General features: G+C 37.8%; 1 protein-coding gene across 8 annotated transcripts in view; it reads left to right on the top strand.

Annotated features, from left to right (window-relative positions):
• STK33 (serine/threonine kinase 33) overlaps nt 1-18,858 on the top strand; it is a 93,536-nt gene that overhangs the window by 49,245 nt on the left and 25,433 nt on the right. For all 8 annotated transcript variants that reach the window (XM_020789896.3, XM_072985730.2, XM_072985734.2 and 5 more), the window contains one exon: nt 6,316-6,391. In XM_020789896.3, coding sequence (XP_020645555.3) covers nt 6,316-6,391 — 76 coding nt within the window. The remainder of the gene's footprint in view (nt 1-6,315; nt 6,392-18,858) is intronic.

Raw genomic sequence — 18,858 nt, 5'->3', positions numbered from 1 at the left:
CATTGTGCTAGGAACAAGGTACAGTTTTCCAAAGGTCTCCATAATGCAGAACCCCATACATATACATCACAGGAACATAGTAGTCTGCTGTAGTTCATTTGAGTTGTTTCTATTTCATATCAATTTTTATCTCGTAATTTTGTCTGCATAGAGGTGATATAGTGCTAAACTAGTACAGTACATCAATGTAGTGATGAGGTAATCCATCACTAAATTCAGTAATTTTTTTTTTAAAAATTGTTTAAGTAACTAGGGAGAAATGTTGCAAGAGTGGGTGTTCCCACTGTCCAAAACAGCATGCCAAATTTATTACATCACCTGAATACCACCCACTGTCATGCACCCCTTCTTTTGGAGAATGATAACATGGGGAACTGTCAGTTCAATTTGTTTTGGCTTGAAAAAAGTAGAAGCCCCGAGTGGCAGAGGGGAAAAAATCTCTACATCAGGAGCAAAAGTGGTGGAACGCTTACTCCCAACTAGTTCTACCTGTGTCACCCGTGCGATCCAGGAGGTAAGGCTGAGGAGCCTGACGCCGAGGGAGGCCCGGAAGGAAAGAACTAGAAACCGGGCCTTCTCGGCGGTGGCTCCTCGCCTCTGGAATAACCTACCTCCGGAGATTCGCGCTGCACCCTCGCTGGGTACTTTTAAGAACCAACTAAAAACATGGATGTATAGGCAGCCTTCTCTTCCAGTTAATTCCTGTCCTCTTTCCTTTTTTATTCTTTTTCTCTTTATTTGATTTATTTTGTATTTTCCCCGTCTTCCAGAACCATTTAATTAATTAATTGTTATAAATTTTTCTTGAACTTGTTATCCTTTATGTTGTAAGCCGCCTAGAGTGGTCGAAATGACTAGATAGGCAGGGTATAAATAGAATAAATAAATAAATAAAAATAAATAAAGTGGCTGGACTGATTTGGGTTGGCCTTTGCATCATGTAGTCAGTCAGAAAAGCAAATTCATCTGTTTTACACCTGAATCCCACAGTATTTGACCATGTCATTGCAGGCGAAATCAGCTATTGATTAGTGTATGTTGTGCTTCAAGATGATATCATCTGCCTTTTCTAATCCCATACTTCTACTTATCAAGAGTATTATCTAGTATTGTTTTTTATAGTTAATATTGGTTTGAATATAGTGAATTATTGGCCCAAGAACAAGCATCTTTCAATGTAACATGTTGTACCATTAGATTTCTTACTGAACAACTGAACTGAAAAGATTGTATCTAGTTATGTGCAGGAGTCTGTTTGCATAAGACAGCTTTCCCATTTCCTTCTTGTCTTACACTCCTGTGAGCTCCTGGAAAGCGTCTTGAGACATTCAGAAGAACTTCACAAAAGACCAGAGATGTGGTATCTGGAGCTGCTAGGGCAGGGAAGAACAAGCTTGCATAGACAATGTTAGCAAACTGCTTGTTGTGTCCTAGGCCTTTCTACACTTTGGAGGTGGGTAAAAAAGAGAGCAGGAAAGTCTGCTGTTAACATCTGAAGTTTTGCCCAAATAGCATTGGATACCGTCCTCCAAACACTTACATGCCATTTTTATACACCTCTCTACAGTGTTCAGTTTAGTTAATCAACATTTTCCATTCGCAAAGTTAACTTGTACTAATATGAGTAGACATAGTTTTTTACTTGCTAGAACAAATATAAGGGTAAAAAATGGGCTTGGAAGATCATTAATGATCACACCTATTCCAGTTGAGCAAATCAGTTATCAAAAATGTCAGTAAGCATGCCTTTTATCCAATCTCTGTATAAACAACCCATCTCTACAGAATAGTGCAGTTACTGAAACATCCCAAATGCTTTTATATAATAAAGTTTGACAACTGATATTGTCTATTTTGCGGTGGGCAATAGATGACCTTTCAGATATTGCTGGTCAACAACTCTCACCATTGGCTAGGGCTTATGGGGAATTTTTTGCCACCCCAATATATTCTGTTACCCACTCTTTTCTTGACCTGAAAGCTAGAATGAGATTTCAGAAGGATCAGTCATGCTATTCTGTCATATCTTTACACAGCAACAAAGGCATGTATTTATGTTTTTACTGATGGGTAGAAATAATGGAGAGGCATTTGTAAAATGGAATGCATGGTTGCTGAGATTTTTCTGTTCTAAAATTCAGTATTGGACAGCCATGCTGCATGGAACTGGCTTTTCTGCACTGTGCATTTTGAGATTTATTAACTCATATGCAATACTGAACACAGTGGTGTAGTAGTAAATTTGGAAGTGTAGGTGTTTATCATGATACTCCCCATAGCCAGCCCCCAATAATGTCCCAAAATTCTGGATGTTGGATTGGCATATGTCAACAAATGAGAAGAACATGTATTTTGTAACGCCGGGGTCTCATAATTGCCCACTCAAGGTCAAACTGTCCTCAGATTATTTGCATTACACCAGGGATAGCTTGCAGTAGTTTGTAGGAAATAGGAAAATCCATTTCTCTATTAACCAATGAAAATATTGTGGCTAAAAGAGGAAACAGGGAACCCTCAAGGGTTTGGTGGATGATGTCACAGTCCTAGTTAATCAGAAAGTCCTGGAGTTTTGACACTGAAAGCCATGACTGAACTATACCACTGACTATACCTCAGGTTTTCTGTTTTGTTACAACCCATGGTTTATAAGAAAGATTGATTGGATGGCTGATGATTAAATTTACCAAGTTGTGGAAATGAGTTATTGTGTTGTAGTGACTTCTCAAAATTGAAGTTCATGATATGAGTAGTTGCTTAATAATTCCAAAGCGACGAGGGAACATGTTTAAATGAGGATTTCTGACTTGGTGGAAAAGAGGTGAGTGCTGAGAGGAAGTGAATCACTGACTTTCACAGTTGCCAGGGTTATAGCTGTAGTCACAGTCTCTATGAGCTTATGTGCAGAGGTTTTGAGCAGAATCAATAAATAAGGACATTTTATGTGGGTGTTAATTGGTGGAATTTGCAGGGGAGATTGGGAGTGTGATGTCACAGACTAGACAAAATGAAAGGCATGGATGGAGAGGAAACTGCTGCTGCACTTTCTGCACTGTGTTCATCTTCCTTTCTTAGGATATAAAAACCTGCACCTATAGCAAGTGCAAGCTGATTGCCTGACTGGAAGAGAAGGTGCAGCAGGTGATGGGCTGCTTATCTCATTCAGGAGGTGCAACAGGCTGTCCTCAAAGACCAGTGGGGTGGGGGTGGGAGATCCCTGTAAGAAAGAAAAAGAGTGCCACTTGGAGAAATAGGAGATAGAAAAGCAAGCATATTATAATGCACACTGTGTCCTTGGAGCTACACAACTGGCATCTGATCCTCTCCATAGACAGTGATTCTTTTGGAACAGGAACCACAGGTAACAAAAATAATGTAAGGGTAGCCATGAAGAGTTCTGTAGAAGGAAGAATTCTTGCACTTCCTAGAGGAGAAAGAGATCTGTGGTGATGTTAACTCCCTGTTGAGAGGGACAGAGGCATCAGTTTATGGCCTAAGAGGATGTAGCAGGAGGGGTGCTGCCTCCTTAGCACAAATATTGTGACTGAGAGCTTACCAAAGCTTATCCAAGTCCATTGACCATTATCACCTCCTTCGAATCAATGTGGGAACAGATGATTCTGTTAGACACAGCCTTCAACACATTGCAATTAACTGTGAAGCTCTGGGAAAGAAGATCCACCTTGATAGATTTTTCAACATTCTTTCTTCTTGATGTTCGTGGCCCAAAAAGAGAGATGAGAATACTGGAAGTGAACAACTGGCTACAAAGGTGATGCTATAGACCATGTTGTGTGTTTACTTGGAGAAGGACTCCCAGCAACAGTAGAGTTGCCTGTCATGGATGGGAAGAATGTGTGTGCTAAGAGTCTTACAGATCTGGTCAGGAGGGCTTGAAAGTGAATATTGCTGGGTGGAGATGGTATGCCTGAAGATAGAGGGGGAAAGACCGTGCAGTCTAACATAATGATTGCTGGCTACTCCAAAAATGAAATCAGAACCATCAAACCAAGAAAACAACACCAAACTGAAGAGGAAAAACAGCTGCCCACAAATAAAGTATTTCTGCCATACATCAAAGGGGTCACGGACCCTATGAGAAAACTTTGGAAAAAACACAACCTACAAACAGTATTCAAGCCCATCACAAAAATACAACAAATGTTACTGTCAGCAAAGGACAGAAGGGACTCCCTCACCACTGCAGGAGTATACTGGATACCTTGCAGTTGTGGCCAAGTGTATATTGGAACCACAAAATGAAGCATCCACACTAGAATCAAAGAACATGAGAGACACTGCAGACTAAAACAACCGGAAAAATCGGCAGTAGGAGAACATGCCCTAAAACAAGCTGGACATGAACTTCAATTTCAAAATACTGAAATACTGGACAACACCAGCAATCATAACGTTAAACTGCACAGGGAAGCCATTGAAATCCACAAACACCATCAGAACCGCAACAAAAAAGAAGAAAATTTAAAACTCAACAAAGCTTGGCTCCCAGCACTGAAAAATACAGCCTGCAAAAGGTCAACAAACTCTACTCAGTCACAAGGACCGGTGATCACTACACACAAAAGACCAGCTAACGACACCCATCAATCACAGTGACAGATAATCTCTCCTCCTTATCACAAAAATACACCCACAACAAAAACACACTGATCACCATAATCCCCCATCTCCTGAAAAGGACAAAAGCTGATCCAACAGCTATAAATACTCAACTCCCAAACAAACTGCACCAGAGTAGAGTGCTACTCCTGCCCTCTGAAGGTGCCGGCCAGAGAGAGTGGTGAAACGTTAGGAAGAACAACCTTCAGAACACAGCCAAAGAAAAACCCACAAAACCCCGAAAAACCCACAACAACCATTAGATCCTGGCCATGAAAGCCTTTGCAAATACAAGATCAGCTATGTTGGATCATTTCTCACTTGGATAAGTCCTCCACTACTTATATCCAATTCAGTAACAATAAAGTGATGCTTTATACAGGCATATTATTCTTACCAAAGGTGGTTTCCTCCTTCCCTATGTCACTACCTTTGATACTTGTGGTGTTTTAATCATCACCTCAGACTGACCTGGAAAAGAAATTGCATACATTAGCTGTGAAAAGAACATTGCTTTGTCCCCTAGATAGAACTAAAAACTTCTGAAAAAAACTCTTTGTTACCAAGGTCCTCATAAAGGGTCTCCAGATTCTCTCAACATTTCTCCAAATGGGTCGTGGAGATACTTAGATTGACTTATGGTATGTGCTAGTGAACAAACCCTTGCCAATGAATATAAACTTTTATTCCACAAGAGTTGTATCCTCTTCAGCAGCATTTATAAAAGGTGTTTACATCCAAGATATCTGTAGGGCATTGAGACCACAACAAAGAAGGATAGGTTACTCACCTGTAACTGGTTCTTTTAGTGGTCATCTATATATGCACACAACCCATCCACATTCATTATATTTGCCTAGCGGTGGACAGTTCAGGACTGAGAAGAGGGGATGGAATATGTGGAGGGTAGCCTAAGAAAAGGAATCTTGAGGCTGAAAGCTCTGGAAATTTCTGTGATGGTGTTTGTGCACCATATAGATGACCATTCAAAGAACCCAAGTTACAGGTGAGTAATTTATCCTACCCTAGCATGTTCCAAAACTGGTAATTATGCCTGGTTTAGATGAAATGGGAAATAATAGGTGACTAAAGACTTCCTGTTTGAATTGGTGCTCATGTGAAGGGAGGAGTGAAGAGGCTTCACAAGTGGGGAGAAGGAGCATGTATATGGCTTAATAAACTATGATAATTTCATTTGGACCAGCAGTTAGTGAATTAACTGTAATGTATACAGGATTTATGTAAACGTATTTCAAAAGTCAAGCTTTTTTCCTCTAGAAGTTTTTAAGTGGGTATTATATTTGTTATGATTTGTTCTTGATGGATATTTCTACAAACTCTTATGTCTAAATCCAGTATGTAACCTTATGCAATACACTTATTTTCCAAATGGAAATAGGTTTATGTGATGTCATTAAGGATTTGCAATCAGAATTTTGTAAGTAATGTTTTCACAATTTACAGCTAGAAAGAAAACCAACAATACAGTTAGTCACAGTGTCATCATTCCTAAATGATCAAAGTGAGAATGCATCAGCATGAATTGTTAAGGGCTGTACATTATTAATCTTAACATCTGCTGCTTTTCTCTTTGCTTCAGGGAGGAATAAAGAAGCTCTCATCAGCACATGCTTTGTTTTAAGCATTTAAAAGTATTTTTTTCTATTATTAATATTATTGTTTCTGCTTGGTTGGCAGCCCCAGAAGTGATAAGTGCGCACGACTATAGCCAACAGTGTGATGTTTGGAGCATTGGTGTCATTATGTATATGCTGTAAGTAGCTTGTAACATTTATATAAAATGAAAATGCCCCTCAAAAAGAAGGTAACTTCATTTTAAAGTATTTTTTATAAATTCAAAGTTCTTGTTTGGCTCACCTACATAGCAGCGGGCAATTTTAATTGTCTTTCTCAGTTCTTTAACACAATGATTAATCTGTTCAAAACAATTGAACTCTAGAAACATTCAAGTTGAGTGTTTTCAGGATTACAGCTTTTAAATGTATATGGGTCTAAATGGGCCAAGAATCAGATAAGATTTTTGACAACCTTAAGATAAAATTTTTTTTCATGGAAGTATATTTTATTTTTCTGATCAGGTAAGCTTAGGTTTGACAGCAGGAGAAACTGTTCGCTCATGGCATTTGCTCATATTGTTTGTTCTGCTTATTGTACTGTTATTAATGTAATAGTTATTACTGTACTTTGTACACGTGTATGTTTGGTTGCATCTAAATTTACTTAACAAAAACCAAATAGACTTAAACAGGCTGGTTATTTCAAATTTGGCAGAGAACCGAAACAAGAGAAGAGCAAATTGCAGTACTGATAATGAACTATTAATATCCAACATTACAATAAAGCTGGAAAAGATTGTGAATTGAAACCAGAGATATCATTGGGAAGAATGCAAAAATACAATTCTTGTAGTAAAAAGAAGATAAAAACCTAGATAGATGACAGGAGAAACACTTAAAATTGTGAAGGACAGTTGAGAAGCAAAAAGATGACAGAAATGGAGTCAGAATTCTAAATGCAGTTTTTCAGCAATTGTCACGTAGAGCAAAGAGAAATATTACAGCAACCAGTATAAAGAAATAGAAGAGAACAACAATAGGGTAAAAACAAAGTATCTCTTCCAGAAGATCCAAGAAATTAAAGGGAAATTAAGCCAGAATGCTGAATGATCAAATGGGAAGCACACTATCTGACCAGGAGAAAATAAAGAGAAGACCCATAGAGAAGAGATAAAAAGATGACAGACTCCCTTTGAAGAGGAAGCCTGTGATGAAGAACATCTGGTTCTAGAAAGCGAAGTGAAAGCTGCTCTGAAAGCACTGGTTAGAAATAAATCACTAACAGTAGATGGAATATCTATAGAACTCAGGCCACAGAGACAAATCTGTCAAAATGCTAATGAGTATGTGTCAATAAATATGGAACACAAAACAGTGCCCCATGGACTGGAAACATTTGATATACATTCACTCCCTAAGAAAGGAGATGCAAGAAAACACAAGTCATGGGTCAGGGCGTGGACTCACCTCCCTCTATTACACAAGAATTGAAGGTTGTTCATGACTTTGTGTACCTTGGCTCAACGATCTCTGACACTCTCTCCCTAGAGGTTGAGCTGGATAAACACATTGGAAAAGCAGCTACCATATTCTCTAGACTCACAAAGAGAGTATGGCTTAATAAAAAGCTGACAACATATACCAAGATCCAGGTCTATAGAGCCTGTGACCTGAGCACACTCCTGTAATGGCAGTGAGTGCCGGACCCTTTGTGCATGACAGGAGAGGAAGCTGAGCACCTTCCATATGCGTTGCCTCTGACACATTTTTGGCATCACCTGGCAGGACAAAGTTCCAGTAGAGTAGTCCTAGAACAAGCTGGAATTTTTAGCATGTATACATTACTGAAATAACACCGTCTACATTAGCTTCGACATGTTGTGAGAATGGCTGATGGTCAGATTCCAAAAGATCTCCTGTATGGAGAATTAGTGCAGGGAAATTGCCCCAGAGGGAGACCACAGCTGTGATACAAGGATATCTGCAAGCGTGATCTGAAGGCCTTAGGAATGGACCTCAACAGATAGGAAACCCTGACATTTAAGCTTTCAGCCTGAAGGCAGGCATTGCATCATGGCATTTCCCAATTTGAATATGTACAGAGAGAATGGTTTCCTGTAGGCAAAGGTATCAGACAAGGGTGCATTTTGTCCTCTTACCTGTACACTCTCTATGCAGAACACATCACATGGAAAGCTGGAATAGATTCAAATGAAAGAGGAGTGAACGTTGGTGGGAAAAATACCAATAACTTAAGATATCCAGATAACACCATCTTACTAGCAGAAAGGCAATGATTTGAAATGATTTTAGTGAAAGTGAAAGAAAGTGCCAAAGCAGGACTGCAGTTGAATGTTAAGAAAACAAAATTAAAAATGTATGAAAAATGATAAAAGCAAAAGGTTACCTGATGGGTGACAACCTGCCTTTTCCTTTGTTGTGTTCAACTTACTGCATTCTGCTTGCTTGAAGATGGGGGAAGAATATCAGAGTCTGTGCCTCTTGAACTTACTAGAGCTGAGCATAGCTGTTAAGGATAGAACATTTGATTGATTGATTGATTGATTGATTGATTGATTGATTGATTGATTGATTGATTGATTGATTGATTGATTGAATGAATGAATGAATGAATGAATGAATGATTCAGTGCATTTATATACCACCCATCTAGTGGTGAATCATTACTCTGGGTGGTTTACAATGCATAAAAACACCCAAACCTACCTCACTCTAACCAAAAATATAAACAATCCAAATAAACACCCCCGGTGGTGTAGTACAGGTATTAACACACACACCCCTGGTGGTGTAGTACAGATATTAACATATCTGACTAATGTTAAGAGCCTTGCTAAGGAGCCAGCTTCTTCACCTATTGTTACTCAACAGCTATTTTACAAGGTTGTAGCAAAGGAAAATACATGAAGAATGGCCACTACAGCAATTTTTGATTCCTCTTTCCTTGGAATTTGTTTCCATTGCAGCTGCTCATGGTAAGAATATCACACTTCGAGCAGCACTGCAATCATTACACTCTTACTATATCTACATTACACCTTGTTGCTGTAAGAACTACATAATAGACATGGTGTCCAAGTTTCTTGCTTTACTTTCTCTTGCCATCCCTTTTTCCACTTGTGTCATATCTTTCAGATAGCAAGTTGAAAGGCAGAGATGACTTTGTTTATATTGATTGGTAAATCATTTCTCCTGAAAAGTGGGGTGTAAATGCTTTAAATAAACAAAACATTTTTCGAGATAGGATTTTGTTTGTTTGTTTGTTTGTTTATTTAACTTATATGCTGCTCACTCTACCCAAAGGTCTCTGGGCGGCTTACAACAATTAAAATACAATTAAAAGATAAAACAATTAAAATACAATTAAAATATATACAGTACTCTAAAATATAAAAATATATACAAAGCACCAAACATCTCTCATTTCTTATAGTTTTACCTTTGGAGTGCAAACAGAGAAACTGTTGTATTTGCGAAGGCTTTCACGGCTGGGATCTAATGGTTGTTGTGGGGTTTTCGGGCTCTTTGGCCGTGTTCTGAAGGTTGTTCTTCCTAACGTTTCGCCAGTCTCTGTGGCCGGCATCTTCAGAGGACAGCACTCTGTCCTCTGAAGATGCTGGCCACAGAGACTGGCGAAATGTTAGGAAGAACAACCTTCAGACCATGGCCAAAGAGCCCGAAAAACCCACAACAACCAAGAGAAATTGTTGCTTGTTGGAACAAGCACTATCCCATCTCATGAGTTACTCCTCAGACCATTGTTCGTCTAACACATCTACTGTAGTTTTAATGTATTCTTTAACATATGCAGCACAGTTTTATTGCTTCGTCTCTTTTAGAAAATTTGTGGCACATGCTGTGTTCTGCAAACTTTTTAATGCTTCGGCAGTACTAGTTTTATGGCTGTACTTTACAGTATTAATGTTACCACCAAAGAAGTCATATTTGCACAATAGAGCACAGTTGAATGTATTATAAATTTGGCTGTGGTAACTGAAGGACTTGATTGGCCAATAAGAATTCCATGCTGCTTCTGCACTCTGCACAATTCACAGGCCTTGTAAACCAGGGAGCAGTGAATTGTGCCGATTGCAGCCACAGCTCAGGACTCTTGACATTTTACTTTAATTAACATAAATATTTTAAATTACAATTTTATAATCAGAATCATATTATAAGAAAGTTACATTATATTGTGCCTCAGCTGACATTAGAAAAAAATCAAATATATGAAGAGTTAATAGAATATAGTTCACACCTTTTTATATTTAGAAATGATATCCAAGAGATGTATAAGATATTCCTTTAATTTCCATACAGTTTTTATTAGCAGCTCATCCCACCATTGTTAGATTTTTCAACAATTCTTTCTAAGTGGACATTTAATGTTGCCATTGCCATCTGGTGTTCCTAGTAAGTGTCAGTGTCTTTGCATTAACCTTTTCACTGCCAAAGCAGTGGATATAGTGCAGATGGCAGACCTTTTCTTCTCAGCTGTATATTTATCACAGTCAGCTTAAGTTTCACCTCCCTTGAAAATACAAGCTTTAAGAGTTGATGTGAATTCATTTTTTATGTGTGTTGAATATCCTGTGCTGTATTTGTGTAATAGGATAATACCACCACATTGGTTTTGTGTGGAATGAAGCAGCAATTTGTAGTCCATTTCTAGTTTAACTTAGGACAGTAAAACAACCGGTCATGTTTTTACAATGCTCTTAGTATGATACTTTTTCTTTCATTTCAGGGCAATCACATTATAGAAGCTCAAACTAGAACTATCTTTAGTCATGACATTAAAATTAGCTGTGTTTGCAAACAGGGCTGAACAAAAAATAATCTCCATTTTTCAGGAACATTTTTGGCAATGTTGAAATAATACTCCTAACTTTCAATGTTTTTCCCTTAATGTATATTAAAATGTTTTATTTTTTACATAGTTTTTCCTCTCTCTCTTATTGTCTCTGTTTGCTATCACATGATACCATAACTAAATTTCACTGGACATGTAGTGTAGTGATGCCATCCTCATTCACAGTGTGACTCCTGATTGCTTGAGCCCATCTGTGTTCAGGAACCATTATCCTCACTCTCTGTTGATTTCTGTTAATATTGCTGACATAGTCATATAGCCAAATCCAATTGGCTAAGTAGCCAGCCAACTAATCAGTCAAACAGTTATCATTTATGGAAAAAAAATCAGATCTACTTAAAAATGTATGATAAAACAAATCTCAGTTGCAAATACAGATACTAGAAATGCTGTGACTGTAAAGCCCCGTAAATAGAAGCCAGACTATAAAATAAACATTCAGACAATAAAGCAATAAATAAGAAAAAAAGGTAAAATAAAATCATCAAGTCGTGTCATGGATAGTGGTAATAGCAAGGGACATTCTGGAAATCACAAAAAAAATCCAACAGGGAAGAATCAAGAAGCTCTCATCAGCACATGCTTTGTTTTAAGCATTTTAAAGTATAAAACATATTTATTATTTTAAAATAATAAACATTTTCTGGCATAGTTTTATATAATCCTAACAAAATATCATCTAATTGGGGAGTGATCCAACTGCAGCATCTGTTGCCCTATTGATCAGCATGGTTGATGTAGCTATGTGACACTGGTCAAAATCCTGTTGCTTAATATAATATATTATACTCAAGTAGGTTGAATCAATATGGATTTAGTGAGTGAACTCCTCTGTCAATTCCATTGATCCAAATGTGCCTACTGTAACTGCAGCTTACTGTGCTAAAGTAAGTCACAGTTAAAATAGATCCATTTGTGGAGGAACTTACAGGGTTGATTCACCAAATCTCCATTGGATTTAATGGGCTTACTCTAGTGCAATGTACTGTGCTTAGCAACAGAATTTTGGCCATAGTGATATGTACGCATGTGCATTGGTTTTTTATTTGCACTTTGAACCCCAGAATTCTCTATTCTGTAAGTTTCACCTACTAGATTGAAACTTAAATTGCTGAAAGACCTCATTGCCCAAGTTTGGTCTAGTTTAGTGGAGAAAAAAGAAGCTATTCCAGTGATTGAAGTCCAAATAATCCAAATGGTATACCCCAAACAGTTACTTTTGGTCTGAAACTTGCAATGGGACAATATTCAGCATACCAGTAGTTCCAAGGTGTTTGCTGCGAATTTGAATTTCCTATGATTGAGAACTTAGAATCATAGAATCATGAAGTTGAAAGGGGCCTATAAGGCCATCGAGTCCAACCCCTTGCTCAGCGCAGGAATACAGATCAAAGGATATCTGCCAGGTGGTTGTCTAATTTCTCTTGAATGCCTCCAAGTGTTGGAACACTTACCATCTCTAAGGTAATTGGTTCCTTTGCTATGTTGCTCTAACAGGATGTTTTTCCTAATACTCAGCTGAAATCTGGCTTTCTATAACTTGAGCCCGTTGTTGCGTGTCCTGCATTCTGGGATGATTGCGGACAGATCCTGCCCCTCCTCTGTATGACAGCCTTTCAAGTATTTGAAAAGTGCTACGTATCATGTCTCCCCTCAGTCTTCTTTTCTCAAGGCTATACATGCCCAATTCTTTCAGTCTTTCCTCATAGGGCTTGGTTTCTAGCTCCCTGAAACTTGAGTAAAGACAAAAAAAATTTGAGAACAGCAAAGTCTTTAAAACGTATAATGAGTTAATGTGACTTAAACATAAATTGCAAAGATATTTTCTGTTGGCTTCTTTAAGAACAAAAGTAAATCTGACAGTAATGATTCTGTGTTCTGATTTAAACTGGCAGGCATCTATCAATCACAAGTGTTAACTTTTTCAAAAACTACTTGTGTGCTTTGAGGGTAGACTTAAAATAAAATTCATATCAAATTATTTATTTAGTGAATCTGACCTCATTTTTTCTGTTTATTTGCTTATGAGCAGTTCAAATTTTTGATCATATTATGTTGAAATATTATATATAGTTAAGAACTGGTGATTGTGAATTACATTAATCCCTCAATGTTTATTAAAACACAGACAGTTTAGTATAATTTCTACTATAAGAGTCCCCAGTGGAAATCTAGGACTTTGCTGTTTGTGGAGCCACTCATATTAACTACTGAAGCCCAGTTGTGTATGAAACTGGCCAAAATGCTGTTGCTTAGTGTAGTGAATTGCATTAGAGTGGGCCCACTGAGCCAATGGGGATTTGGAGAATTGGCTCCTTTCTAAGTTCCATTGATTCAAATGGGCCTTCTCTGACTGTGACTTACTTTAGCATAGTAAGTTGCACTTAGAGTAGGCTCATTTGAATCAAAGAACGTGGGGAGGAGTAGATTCATTATATCCTAATTGATTAAATCCTAATATGACTAGTACAGTGAACGATGCTAAGCAACAGTATTTTGGCCACCAACTTCTCAGCCGCATAGGAATCAAGGATCCCAGAATACCAAGAGGCAATGCTTAATGTGATGAGGGAGGACAGGAAGGATTAATGAGAGTTTAGGCAGCAATCAAAGTAGAAGTCTTCCCTACCTGCTGTCATTACCTGTAGTATACTCAAGACTCAGGTAGATCTCATCACAGTGGAATTTTTGCTTAGTAGTTCAGAGAATGGACTTGAAGTCATTCAGGACAGGGACAGACTTTTAGAATGATAGAGAGAGGTGGTTTGCTAATGTATTTCACTTGCATCATTGAAAGTTTTGTATTATTTTATAATAATTCTGAATATGAAATGTATATCAAATGTAAACAAAGTAAATAATGGGGTCTGGTATTCAAATGCTTCAACCTAGCTTTCAATGCTGCATCACTTTTATTTATTTAACTTCATGATGTATCGTTCCCTGCTGTTCCTAATGGGAGATAGCTTTTCCCTAAATTTCTTTGAAACCAATCAACAGAATGCTTTGATCCCCATGGTTTAAGCAACAGTAATAGGATTTGTATATCTCTGTGCTTGCCTATTTTGTTCTAGGAGTTCTTGCAGTCTCAAACCTTTTCTGAAACATTTATAGAGAAGGTGAAAAATTGGCATTTGTTGCTCCCAGGACAAATACTCTATGCCCTAGTGTCATTGTTTTTGAACCAATATAATTTCCTTTGATGCTCTTTCCATGGCCAATGCTAATATTTTAAATGAATATTACCCAGTATAGGTAAGAGTCTGTAACAACACCACTAATTGGAATGTCTTTATTGAGATAATCTTTGCTATAAAGAGACATTGCAGTCTCATGCCAACAGACCATGTCTTGCCAAGTCAAACATGAGCCATGGTTTCTTATCCTGTTTAGTATGTGTTCATTAAACCATCATTTTCCAGTTCTGACATAAGGACATAATGGGAAACTGTGGCTTAATAAATCAGGATAGAAATATTGAAGTTGACAGCAGGACATGAGAAAAGAGATGCAGAGAAACCACAAGATGGACACAAGATAAATATATTGAAGAAGAGGAGGAAAATAGTAAAATAAAGGATTGTTCATGGTTCTGTGAAAAATATCTATAAATAGATTGAGCAGCAGTTCTTCAGGAGTGTATCTGAAAATAGGAACAGACACGCCTAAATAATTTTTCTGAGGTGAGATTGATCAGTCAATCTGGCTTCAGGCCTGGTTATGGGAAAGGGATTGTGGTCACCTTATGGATAATCTATTACTGTGGACCATAGTATCTTTTCAGGTTGTCCCTGTGGGATGCGACTTGGTAACACTGTTTTGCAGTGCTCCATTTCTTCTTCGAGTGATAAGCTTCAAGGGTGGTGCTGGGGGACTGGTCTTTGATACCCTGGTCATTGACCTGTGATGTATGTTCTGTCTGGCATGGTATTTATACATGGCATTTCCAGCTAAGATGGTATTGTGACTGAAAGTACTCCATGCTGCTGTGACATTTGCAGTTTGTAATGCTTTGATTTAGACCTTTGCCACTTGATTTCATCTTTCTTGGGACATTGGTAACCTGCTTTATTATACTATCTTCCCAAATAAAAACAGCAGCTTGTCTCTGCTTGTAACTAGCCTATAATGTTATGACTATGAACCAGAGGAATTATGCTCAAGACACCAAGGCAACTTCTCCATCCAAAACCCAGGGTGGTGGCAGGAGAGGGAGAAACAATTACTTTGCTGAAATCAATGACTCCCCCATTTGATTCCCTCAAAAGATGGTCTTGAAGGATGACCAATACCATTTCAGTTTCATGGCATGGTCTGAACTCTGACTGAAATGTAGGCTACATTTTTCCTCAAAGCTGCTCGGCACTACCCTCTTGATCAACTTGCCCAAGAATCATATATTAGCAACAGTCAAATCTGGGTCCTTTGGAATGAGCTTTAAAATAGTTCCCTTTAAACAGGAATGTAAATGGCTCTCCTGTACAGATGCATTAATGATATTCATAGCCCATTCCATGATCAGCTCCGTTACTGATTTTAAGAGCCATGATGGACAAGGACCCATATTTTATCTATCTATCTATCTATCTATCTATCTATCTATCTATCTATCTATCTATCTATCTATCTATCTATCTATCTATCTATCTATCTATCTATCTATCTATCTATCTGTCTGTCTGTCTGTCTGTCTGTCTGTCTGTCTGTCTGTCTGTCTGTCTGTCTGTCTATTTATTTATTTATTTATTTATTTATTTATTTATTTATTTATTTATTTATTTATTTATTTATTTATTTATTTATTTATTTATTTAATATGCCACCCATGTGGCTGCCAAGGCCACTCTGGGCAGTTCTTCTAATGAAGAAGTGGTGGCTTTGCAGTGTAAAAGTGCCTTGTCCACACTCTCATGCTGTACTAGCTGAAACTGATATACTTTAACCTGACTAGATGGTGCATTGGACATCTTCAGATCTACTGGTATCAACAAGGAGTTGCAACTCCAATGGATGCTTTCAACCTTTCATCTAAAATGGGCTGCTAGTCAGTTGCAATTGTCCATATTTGGATATAAAAAATATTTTTGTCTGGAAGGGATAATACAACAGACTACATGGAAAAGTTCTACTTGTTGGCTGAAAGCAGCCTCAGTTAGTTGAATATTGTAGGCACTTTTAGTGGCCTTAAGTTTGTTAGAATATTTTCCAAATATTTCCTTGACAACTACCAGGTTGAACTCCTTAGGAACTTTCCTCCATCTCCTCTCTAGCTTTATTGTTGCTTCATCACCCTTTATGAACCATGGAGAAGCAGCAAAGAGGGTGTTTAGGGGTGATTGTTTCTACAGCTTGAGTCACCTCTATACCAGAGCGACCAGAACATCAACAGGAACAGCAACCATTTCAGCCGGAAGACAGTTTGGAAACCAGCAGGATCCATCAGACTTTGGGGGCAGGAATGGGAGAGTGGTAGGTCCCTCTTCACCACAGAGTAATACTGCCCCTATAGAAATAAATCAACAATTCTATAAATTGTAAAGGCAGAGAACCTGATGAACAGGATGTAGAAAATGTTTTTCTCAACTTGATCTAGCCTGCCTTGATTTGCTATAGCATTAGCTTATTGCCTGTCTTTGTCTATAGATGAAATAAAGGTAGTGATTATGAATAGGAATACTAATAAATCTCCAGGACAAGATGAATTTCCTATTGAATGGTATAAAACCTTTTCAGGTCTTTTAATTCTAAAATTGCATCAAGTCTGCAATGAGATGTAGGAAAATGGGGCCTTTGTCCAAGCCTGGCAAAGACCACACTTAGTGTGCAAACTTTGGACCTATTTTAATGAATGTTGATGATAGAATATTAACTATTTATTTATTTATTTTTTTATTTGTTTGTTTGTTTGTTTGTTTGTTTGTTTGTTTATATCCCGCCTATCTGGTCATTGCGACCACTCTAGGCGGCTTACAACACAAAATACAAGAATAAATATAAAAATAAATATTAAAAAATATTTGACAGACACTTTTTGCTTAGACAATAATATGATTTAAGGCCTTTTTTTTGACCCTTAACTGCTATGAAGAAAATAGACTTCAAAAGGTAATTACTACCTTGGTAAATTCAGACCTGGTTGGGTTCATACAAGATTGGCATGGTACTGATAATTTGAGAATAGTAGTGGATTTGATTGTTATAGGTTTTTCAGGCTGTTTGGCCATGTTCTGAGGGTTTTTCTTCCTAATGTTTCGCCAGTCCCTGTGGCCAGCATCTTCAGAGGACAGGAGTCAGAACTGTGCTCTGGTGCAGTTTGTGGGATAGTTGAGTACTTATAGCCGTGGGATCAGCTTTTGTATTTTTCAGGAGATTGAGTTATTATGGTGATCAGCATGTTTTTCAGTGCTAGGAGCCAGGCTTTGTTGAATTGAAAACTAAGCCTGGCTCCCAGCACTGAAAAATACAACCTGCAAAAGGTCAACCAGCTCTACCCAGCCACAAGGACCAGTGATCACTGCGCACAAAAGACCAGCTAACGACATCCATCAATTCCAGTGCCAGATCATCTCTCCACCTTACCACAACAATACACCCACAACAAAAAACATCATAATCACTCAATCTCCTGAAAAGGACAAAAGCTGATCCCACAGCTATAAATACTCAACTATCCCACAAACTGCACGAGAGCACGACAACAACAATTGGATCCCAGGCTTGAAAGCCTTGGAGAAATTCTACAATGGATTGGATTGCTTTGGATGATGAGAGATCCAACCAGGATGCTATTATTTCACTTGATGCAGAAAAGGCTTTTGACAAAATACATTGGTATAGTTTTCCTATACTGACTTTGGTCTTACTCCTGAATTTCTGAAATGGATTATGATCTTTTGTTCATTTCTAAGATCCAGAGTGTTAACTAATGATATTTTATCTGCACCATTTCCTCTGGAAAGGAGTAACGGACAAGGCTGCCTTCTTTCATATTAGGTTTCTGTTGGGAACCACTTGCCTGTGCCGTTAGGCAAAATCCTAATATTCATGGCTTTGTTCATAACTCTCATGAATTTAAAATTAATCTTTATGCAGATGATATATTGTTTATATCTGAACCTAAGTCTTCCATTCCAGAATTAATGAAAGTAATTTATATATTTGGAGATGTGTCCAGTTATTCAATTAACTGGACAAAATCTGAGTTGCTGCCAATGAAACTCATCACAGAATGTTTTTTTTTAATTGACAATTCTGGTGGTTCCCAGATGTTATTACCTATGTTGGATTTCCAGGGATATTTCACAGATAATCACATTAAATCTAACTATATTGACTTTGGAAATATCCTTGGATTTACATAGATAGGCATCTTTACATTTGTTCTTTAAGGCCAGGCAAATACACTAAAAATAAATATTATACCTTGAATTACATACATTTTTTCAAACAATTTCCCTTCATATACCCAGCAAATACTTCTATAAAATTAATACTCTGTTTTGGAAATGTATATGGGATTTTATACCATCTTCAATTTCTATGAAGAGAATGCAGCTTGCACTTACTGAAGGTGGATTTGGTTTTCCTGATCATAGTTTACACCAGTGGTTCTTAACCTTTGTTACTCGGATGCTTTTGAACTGCAACTCCCAGAAACCCCAGTCAGGACAGCTGGTGGTGAAGGCTTCTGGGAGTTGCAGTCCAAAACTCCTGAGTAACCCAAGGTTAAGAACCAGTGGTTTACACCATCAGCCATATTTGCTAAATGTT

The sequence above is a fragment of the Pogona vitticeps genome, chromosome 1, assembly GCF_051106095.1.
Source record: "Pogona vitticeps strain Pit_001003342236 chromosome 1, PviZW2.1, whole genome shotgun sequence".
Taxonomy (NCBI): domain Eukaryota; kingdom Metazoa; phylum Chordata; class Lepidosauria; order Squamata; family Agamidae; genus Pogona; species Pogona vitticeps.
This window is presented reverse-complemented; position numbering and strand designations above follow the sequence as displayed.